Source organism: Xyrauchen texanus, chromosome 10 (genome assembly GCF_025860055.1).
Source record: "Xyrauchen texanus isolate HMW12.3.18 chromosome 10, RBS_HiC_50CHRs, whole genome shotgun sequence".
Lineage (NCBI taxonomy): Eukaryota > Metazoa > Chordata > Actinopteri > Cypriniformes > Catostomidae > Xyrauchen > Xyrauchen texanus.
Window position 1 is genome coordinate 3,685,791 of NC_068285.1, and position 9,642 is coordinate 3,695,432.

The window sequence follows — 9,642 nt, forward strand, 5'->3', positions numbered from 1 at the left end:
ACTTTCACTCTGTCTGTAGCGCGTTTCTCCGTTCATCTGTGCGCGAATACAAATTAAATAAAAGTTACACGATAATGTTTTTAACACTCTCTTCATAGCAATATCAATGGGTGCACTTATTATTTTATATTTTCTTCTTTTTCCAAGTGTTGTGCATAAAGGTAAGAGTTTCTGTATATTTCCTTCATATAGATGTCTCAATGTAAATAATAATGGTGTTTTAATGTTTGTGTTTGTTATATTTGAGTCTTGATTTTTGTTTGTTAGTTTTGTGGGTGTTGATCTTATAAATGCCACTCTTGCTTTATGTTCATATATATAAAACTGGGCGTTTGAGCCGGTAGTTAGCCAAAATAATTGGGAAAGGCCTTTGGGCGGACTAGTTTACCTTTTCTTTCTGTATATTGTTTGTTCCCCTAGTGCGGTAAAGTTAGTTTTACATTGGACATTAAACTCTCCTTACCTATCATATTTTCAAGCTAAACCAACTTGAACATGCATGAATAGGTTTACTTTGCCCAGCATAAATCAATTAAACAATTGAAACATTTGATATTATGACATCACAACAAATATGAAACGTTCTTAAAAATATCCCTTTCATGACTCAAGGCTCTGTTTGTGAAATTGACATTTTATATGTTTTCCAAAAAATATAGTATTCTAAATGTTTGTAATAATCTAATTCCATTAAACTCAATTACTGTTTGACCTAGAGACATGAAACCAACTGTAAAACACTCTGAATATTATTGTTCGTATTGCACAAGACTTGTTTTTGGGAGTAAATATTCAGTACATTTTATACAGATATTATAATTCTATAGTCATTGAGTTTAATAAAAATATCAGAATAAAAAGTACTGAATGTATTTATAATGAACCTGAGTTGTGTTTTTGTGGGGTTTATTTAAGGATGGGGTCCTGTAACAAATGTAAACTGTGTAAAGTGACAGAGGCCTTAGCAAGCATTTGGTCTTTTTACATCTGACCATCATTTTATATGTGTAGAATCTAATTATTGATCAAAAACAAGTAGTTGTAATGTAAAAGATGATTCTTTTTTCTTGTTTGCATTTTTTTTTAGTTTCCCCAGAGAAACACTCACTCCACTGTCTATTCACCGGTCTTTCCACACCGGACACATTCTCTGGATCTGTGTTCAGTGGTTTGTGTGTGTATGACGATATAAAGATCATTCACTACAGTAATGAAGAACAAGACTGGAAGATTAAAAGTCAGAATGCAGAAATCCGGGGTCATTTAAATCTCCATATAGGCTGGTTTCTGTTTTATCCTAAAAATCTTCTATTGCAGGTTAATCTTCTGTCAAACTGCACAAACTACAAGTGTTCTGGTGAGTTTAATGCACTGTAAGAAATTCAATTGCATTTTATCCAGCTTATGTTTTTTTTTTTGTTTTGTCACAGAAACTCAAAATGTAAAATGTCTTGGTTACTGTTGTAACATCCGTTCCCGAGGAAGGAACGAGGCGTTGTTTCAGCTGAAACGTACCTCTGAACCTGAGAAAAGGCCAATGTCAAGTTGGCAGACAGAATTTGCATGCCCGCCCGGACATACGGGTATAAAGGGAAGCGGGACACCGAATGCCAGTCAGGATTTTGCACTGAGGAGCCGAAAGGATGAAGCACGGCCATTTACAGTGTGAGGTCTAGTGCCGTGGCAGGAGGGACACAATGTCTCATTCCCTCCATCGGGGAACGGAGGTTAAAATAGTAACCAAGACGTTCCCCTTCTGTCACTCTGTCGTGGCTGACTCCAAAGGAGGAGATGGCAGGCGAGTTGTGACATATGACGAGAACGCACGCTGCCTTGGCGATTTATGTACGCTACCGTCACGGTGCTGTCTGAACGGATCAGAACGTGCTTGCCTCAGATTAGTGGAATAAACCTCCGTAGGGCAAGGATTACAGCCATCAACTCTAGGCAATTGATGTGCCAACGCTGCTGGGGACCTTCCCATGTGCCGGCAGCAGCGTGCCCGTTGCACACGGCGCCCCAACCCTGTCGAGAGGCGTCCATGGTTACTACGACACGTCTTGAAACCTGCTGCAAGGGAACTCCGGCCCGCTAAAAGCAGAGGTCTGTCCAAGGGTTGAAAGTCTGACGGCAGACAGGGGTGATTACCACACGATGCATGCCGTGGCGCCATGCCCATCTCGGGACTCGAGTCTGTAGCCAGTGCTGTAGCGGTCTCATATGCATCAACCCGAGCGGCGCAACTGTGGCTGAGGATGCCATATGCCCCAGGAGCCTCTGGAATCATTTTAGAGGAACCGCTGTGCCAGGCTTCGAGTGAGCGAGGCACCTGAGCACTGACTGGGCTTGTGTGTCAGCTGTCATTGAGACCGAGTCTAACTCTATACCGAGAAAAGAGATGCTCTGAACTGGGGCGAGCTTGCTCTTTTCCCAGTTGACCTGAAGCCCTAAACGGCTGAGGTGCCTGAGCACCTGGTCCCTGTGAGCGAATAGTAACTCTCGAGAGTGAGCCAAAATTAGGCAGTCGTCGAGGTAATTGAGTATGCGAATGCCCACTTCCCTTAGGGGGGCAAGAGCAGCCTCTGCGACTTTCGTGAAGACGCGAGGGGACAGGAACAGGCCGAAGGGGAGGACCTTGTACTGATATGCCTGGCCGTCGAACGCGAACCGTAAGAAGGGTCAGTGTCGTGGCAAAATAGAGACGTGGAAGTACGCGTCCTTCAGGTCTACCACCGCGAACCAATCTAGCTGTCGAACGCAGGTGAGAATCTGCTTCTGCATGAGCATTTTGATTGGGAGTTTGTGCAAGGCCCGGTTGAGAACTTGTAAGGCCAAGATTGGTCACAGCCCGCCACTTTTCTTGGGTACGATGAAGTAAGGGCTGTAGAAACCCTTCTTCATCTTGGCTGGAGGGACAGGCTCTATCAGCGTCCTTGAGGAGCAGAGTGGAAATCTCTGCTTGTAAGGCACTGGCCTGTTGGCCGTGCACTAGAGTGGAGCGAACACCGCTGAAACGAGGCGGAGCCGGGCGAACTGAATCAGCTTAGCCGAGTCGGCCAACCAACGCGACGGGTTGGAAATCGATAGCCACGCGTCCAAACTCCGTCGCGAGGGGACTAATGGGACGATCGCATTTGACGTACCGGGCGGGCGTCATGGCGAGGTGGAGCAGATAACAATGTGTCGGGAGGCAAAAGAGCGTCCCGAGGCTGAGGTGCTGAGAAAAGACTCAAAGCACTTACCTTGCTCCGCACACCCGTCAGGGGCGGGTTATACACTGAGGAAGAGGTCCCGAGAGGCGTCTTCGAAACTCATCAGCTGGCCTCCCGGGCTGAGCAGTCGCAGGACCGGAGGTGGGAGAGCTGCGTCTGGGACACCGGGACTGGAGAGTTGTAGAGCCGAGGTGCCGTGAGAACGGCACACACCGGCTGAATGGCTCAAGGAGTGGGGAAATCGCTCTTTCATTGAGTATTTGGGCTAGAACTAGAAATTATTAGTTCTCTTAACAACAATTTTTTTCATTTAGTGAACGAACAAATTCACATTGACTAAACAAAGCAATTTTACTGAGGACAATTATTCAAATGTCGTTGAGAGAACCCAAAAATCTTACTGCATCATGTTGCGCTGTATTTGCTGAATGATTCTTTTTTCACAGTGTGGGTTTCTCTGATCAATCATCAGATATGTTATGAAACTGCAATTATCTATAATTTGTGTGAGATTATAATCAATATTTGTGTTGTGATTGTAGAGCTTCATGTACTTCAGAGAAGAGCTGGATGTGAGGTGGAGAAACTTCCTGATGGAGCAATCAAGAATCTGAAGGTGTTTAATGAGTATCAATATGATGGAGAAGATTTTATTGCCTTTAATTTTAACACAACACAGTGGATCAATAAAAATCCCAAAGCCAAAGAAACAAAACTGAAGTGGGACCATAATAAAAATCGAAACCAAGCCATCAAGGATCATTTCAAGATCTGCATGAACTGGATCTCCACATTTAATAATACTCAAAGAAGTATGTTTCAATCAGTTTTAGTATTAATGGTAGTTCTAGCAGTATTTTTAAACAATTTCTGTCTCGTACAAAACTAATAAAAGAGGAAATGAATCAAATAAAAGTATGAAAATGTGAATATGTTCATGTTGTCATAAGATTCTGGAATTTGATATATATATCCTGAATTATTATTTATGATGAATTATATCAGTATTTATTGTTGGTCCTTTTTACTCCAGCTCGTCCAGATGTTGAGATGTTTGCTGTTGAATCTCCTCAAGACCAAAACAAGTTGATTCTGACCTGTCTGGCCACTGGTTTCTACCCCAAACACCTGGAGATGAATATGATGTTGAACGGCATTAAACTGGATCATATAAACTCTTCTGGAATCAGACCAAACGGCGATGAAACCTTTCAGCTGAGAATCAGTGTGGAGATCCACAGAAATGAGACAGAGGGTTTTGAGTGTCATGTCAATCACATCAGTGTAAAAGAGCCGGTTATATCAGAATGGGGTAAATATGATCATATCTTCAGTATTGAGTGAATATGTGGACTTTTGTTGTATTTGTGTCACTTCTTGACCTGAACACACATTTGTAAAAGCGGCTAAGCTTTCTTTAAAGTGTACATCTGGGAATAGTTGTTGAATGTAATTATACATTTCTGTGTTTGTAATGCATTTATTCTTTTGTAATTCTGCAGATGGAAAATGCAGAAACTGCAGTGAAGCATCTAGAACAAATATTATAACAATCATAGCAGCAGTTACAGTTACAGTGTTCATGATCATGATTTGTGTTTATATCCACAAAAGAAAAATGTCTAATGGTGAGTTCAAATTATTTCATACAGAAATTGATACTTTAAATGTTTTGTTGTTTAAAATAGTTATTTTATTCATTTTCAATAATTGTATGTCAGATTTCTTGGTTTGATGTCTGATGTGTCTTTCTAAATCTCACAGGATGAAAATTAATATTCAACATTAATTTTACAAGAACTTGATCATTGAATAACTTGGAATATTAATGTTAAATTAACTCTTCAATACACTATAAAAAGATTTTTAATAAACATTTTGTTTATTTTATGCCATGGGTCCATTAAACACAGCAGGACGTGACGCTCAAGACGTCGATCTAGTGCAAAAACACGTTTGGTGTAAACGCTCCTTTAACTTCAATATACTATAGAAATATTTTTTAATGGAAATTATACAAATATTTAAATATCCCAAGACAATCACAAGTTATTCTTGCAATTTTTACAAAATCTCATCTTTGCTAGAACACAATACCTTGATGATATCTTTAAATTATCTGAATTCACAACAACAATTTTAATATATAAAATCAAATATTGGTAAGACATAAACGCACACATGATTAACAAACATTAGTGACAATGCAAACTGGTGTGATTGGGGCAAGTGACAGTTTCATCTACAGCTGGAGTGAGACAAAAAGTTTAGTGCTGACATATTAAATCTACATACACATATGATTGTGTTTCTCACGCTAAATATAAAGCATATTTTCATGGTTATGAAATGTATATGTATTGTGTAAATGTACAATCTGCTGTATCTCTTCTAGTCCAGTTAAACTGTAATGAGTCTGACAGAAGAGAGAAAAGTGACTCTGAGATGACTGAACGACTCAATGCTGCTGATTCACCTGAGAATGATTCATCAAACACACTGAAAGAGATCATTCAGGTATCTCCACGTCAGATTCATGGACTTTCTGCAAGCAGAGATAGAAAATGATTTTAATGAAAAGCAGATTGGACTGTGATTTTAACTATTTTGCTGTTTTATTTGGATCATTTCAACAATAATTAACAACGAGTCTCATTCACTAACAGTGTACATGCATATATTTGTGTGTAAAATCTCTCGACAAAACATTTTAAAAAATACTTCTCGATTCATCAATAAATTCACAGTAAATTTACAACGAACTAAAACTACAAATACAGTGTGCACAATGATAGGCCCTGTTTCCTTCTGGTTCTGTCGTGCGTTTCCAATAATTCACAGATCAAATATACAGGATATATTTGCTTTTTAAATTTTCCAATCTGACGGTTATTTTCACTTAAAGTCGAACATAACCAGCAAAGTTTAAACTTGTTTTAGCACAGCGGTTGATTGACAGGTGAGTGTTGGCGCTTCACTGCTGTCCGGGACGACACACTCAAATAGTGTTTCACATTCAAATGTGATGTTTGTTTTTGACTTCCTCCATATGTGGATCTATTGATCTGATCACAAAATGTTTTAGACCACGTTTACACCTGTATTTATTGTTGACCATATGTGATCAGTTCCAATACTCCCGGTGTCCTTATAAACATGGAAAAAAGCAAAAATGAATCTGTTAATTATTAAATATGATCTTATATAAATGACTAACACACTCCTTCATTTAGAATAATCCAGATTCATTAACATCTGCATGAGGGTAAGAATAAATTGGCGTGTACATCTGTCATGAATCCGGCTGAAATTAGCATGAGAACTTTTTCTGCTCTCATAATTACTCAAAATCCACATAATTATTAGTGAATGAGACCCAAAGTTTGTTTGATCAGTCCAGATTATAAGCTATCATGAGTTATTTCATACTTTACATTCAAATGTTCAAACTGCTTCAAACTTTATTTCTCACAACAATTTTAAGTAGGGATGTCCCGAGACCAATACAGAGTCTGATACAGTCTCTCCATATCAACAGTTTATTTCAATTTCACCATAAAAATGGTGTGAATTATTATATTATATTAATATGACATATCTTTACAGTAGTGATATATTTCTGTCATTTATTTCTTATAAATGTGGGTTTTATTTTAACAGTGTTTTTATTTTGAAGTGTTTCTGTTGGTTTGATTAAGACGCTCTGATGTTAAGACGGCAGATTCACACTCTGGAAAAGTCGGTCGCTACGTGACTCAAAGTGATTATTAAACCAGAAAAGACAGTTATTTAATTAGAATAATTTGACTGACCAAGAAAAAGTGATCGATGTATGTTTGTATTTTCAGTTCTTGTATTAACAGATTTAATCTTGACTTCTCAATCACATACTTTATTTTCATTTGCACTGTTAAAACTTTTAGCATTAGTTGTTATTCTAAAGTCTTTTTGACAGGTTTTACACTGCACAGTTTATATAAAAATATTTATCTCTCTGTTATGTCCCTATGTATGTATGTGTATGCATGCTTGTTTTTTCTTTCTCTGTTTCCCTCTTTCACGCTCTCTGATTAGGTTGTTCTTATTGGTTCTCTGAGCTGCCAATCTTCATTTCCTCGATGACATCATCTCCACTCTCCACCAATGGATAGCACTTCCTTTAGCTGCTATTACATTTACAGTTATAATATTGCTGTTAAACAGATTCTCCTTTTATGTGAATTATATTAATTTATGAAAAATTAAGAGTTTTGCAAATACAGATTTATTCTGGACACAAACTGTAGGGAAATAATATATTTGATTTGTTCTTATAATGCTTAAAACCTCTACTAAAGTCTCGTTGTAGCTGATTTTGACTAGAATATTCCCATTGCATTTAAACACGTGACCAGCAGATGTCCTCCACGTGCAGTGTTTCAAACCCTTCATTTTAAATATGCTTCAATAAGTTTCAATATGATTCATTTCTCCCAACACTGACAGTCCTTAATTATTCACTATCAAACATGTAAATGCATTGTTTCATTGAGTCATTACATAAGCAGATCTTAGTTCAGTCAAATATCATAATGCCCAACAATAATAAGGTTAGATGAATAATGAGGTTCATTTCTGTATATTTGAATGTACTTCACATAATTCTTTAATTGCCCATGTTTTAGATGCTTTTGTGTGTTGTTTTAATCTCAATCATAAAAAACAAATAATCTGAAATCCCAAATGTCTTTCAACAGCAACTCCTTTTCATTAGAGAAATATTTCCATCACATATCCCAATATATACAGGTGGATCAAAATCTGAGGATCATGTATCATCTTCATTTGTGATCAACCATCAAAAAAAGGAATTTCCATCCACAATCACAGCTCAATTTTTACAGCAGAGGCAAACGCTGTCTTAGCACTGGACTTCATAAAGAATGCAACAGAGAAACTTCATGTCTTCAAGCAATGTCATCTTTAGAAAATGATCACCCAATGCTTGTAAATATTCTATGCAAACTGCTGATTTTGGTGGCCCAAAATTTCAATATCTGCTTCTGCTGGGTACCTGGACACTGGAATCCCAGGAAATGAGGAAGCAGACACTGCTTCAGAAGAGGCTTTATCAGCAGATTTCCAAAAGTGTCCAATACCTCCCACTAATCTAAAACCCATAATAAATTAATATATTAAAAACAAATGGATGAGGATCAATGCATCATGAACAAACTCCATGAAATCAAAAGAAGTTGGCAAAAGAAGTCACTCTCTATTTTCAAATCGCTAGAACCAGATTGTTTACACCCGCTGTCGTATTGGTCACTCCAGGTTGACGCACACGTTTTTAATATTAGGAGAAGATTCACCAACATGTACCTTCTGCCAGAATCCATTATCCCTGAAACATGTTTTATTAGACTGTACTGCTCTTAACCCCGTGAGGAACCTTTTTTATTCAGTCAGCACTCTGGAAGAAATATTTAACAAAATCAAACCAATCGTTTTGAGAATAAAAAAATAAAAAACCTCTTGTATAATTGCTTACACATTTCTTGCCATGGAAATAGCCATAGAAGCTGGCATGTCGTTAAAAACAAACAAACAAACTACAAACTACAAACAATCTCAATCGTAATGTAAGTTTAGATAAAACAACAGAAACATCATCAAGACTTTCTGTACGCCGTTTATTGTGTTGATGAAGATTATATATGGATCAATACAAAATGTACATTAAACACACCAGTAATTGAAACCCTTCACACGACTACTTTTCCTCACAAGCCGCTCAATGCCTTATACGCATCCGGTTCAATGCGTTACACCCATCCGGTTCAATGCGTTACACTCATCCGGTTCAATGCGTTACACTCATCCGGTTCAATGCCTTACACCCATCCGGTTCAATGCCTTACATGCATCCGGTTCAATGCGTTACACTCATCCGGTTCAATGCGTTACACTCATCCGGTTCAATGCCTTACACCCATCCGGTTCAATGCCTTATACGCATCCGGTTCAATGCCTTACATGCATCCGGTTCAATGCGTTACACGCATCCGGTTCAATGCCTTATACGCATCCGGTTCAATGCCTTACATGCATCCGGTTCAATGCCTTACATGCATCCAGTTCAATGCGTTACACGCATCCGGTTCAATGCGTTACACTCATCCGGTTCAATGCGTTACACTCATCCGGTTCAATGCGTTACACACATCCGGTTAAATGCCTTACACCCATCCGGTTCAATGCCTTATACGCATCCGGTTCAATGCCTTACATGCATCCGGTTCAATGCGTTACACTCATCCGGTTCAATGCGTTACATTCATCCGGTTCAATGCCTTACACGCATCCGGTTCAATGCGTTACACGCATCCGGTTCAATGCCTTACACGCATCCGGTTCAATGCGTTACACTCATCCGGTTCAATGCCTTACA

At 38.6% G+C, this 9,642-nt stretch overlaps 1 protein-coding gene across 4 annotated transcripts in view; it reads left to right on the forward strand.

Moving 5' to 3' along the window:
* LOC127650293 (zinc-alpha-2-glycoprotein-like) overlaps positions 1-7,927 on the forward strand; it is a 58,114-nt gene extending 50,187 nt beyond the window's left edge. Inside the window, exons 1-6 of one of the 4 annotated variants that reach the window (XM_052135620.1) lie at positions 1-161; positions 1,088-1,357; positions 3,755-4,024; positions 4,246-4,524; positions 4,715-4,840; positions 5,608-7,927. The exon at positions 1-161 is cut by the window's left edge and continues 7 nt beyond it. In XM_052135620.1, the coding sequence (XP_051991580.1) occupies positions 107-161; positions 1,088-1,357; positions 3,755-4,024; positions 4,246-4,524; positions 4,715-4,840; positions 5,608-5,780 (1,173 nt within the window). In that variant the 5' untranslated portion in view covers positions 1-106 and the 3' untranslated portion in view covers positions 5,781-7,927. The remainder of the gene's footprint in view (positions 162-1,087; positions 1,358-3,754; positions 4,025-4,245; positions 4,525-4,714; positions 4,841-5,607) is intronic. The other 3 variants (XM_052135621.1, XM_052135619.1, XM_052135617.1) reach the window with 3 other exon arrangements.
* The last annotated feature ends 1,715 nt before the right edge of the window (positions 7,928-9,642 follow it).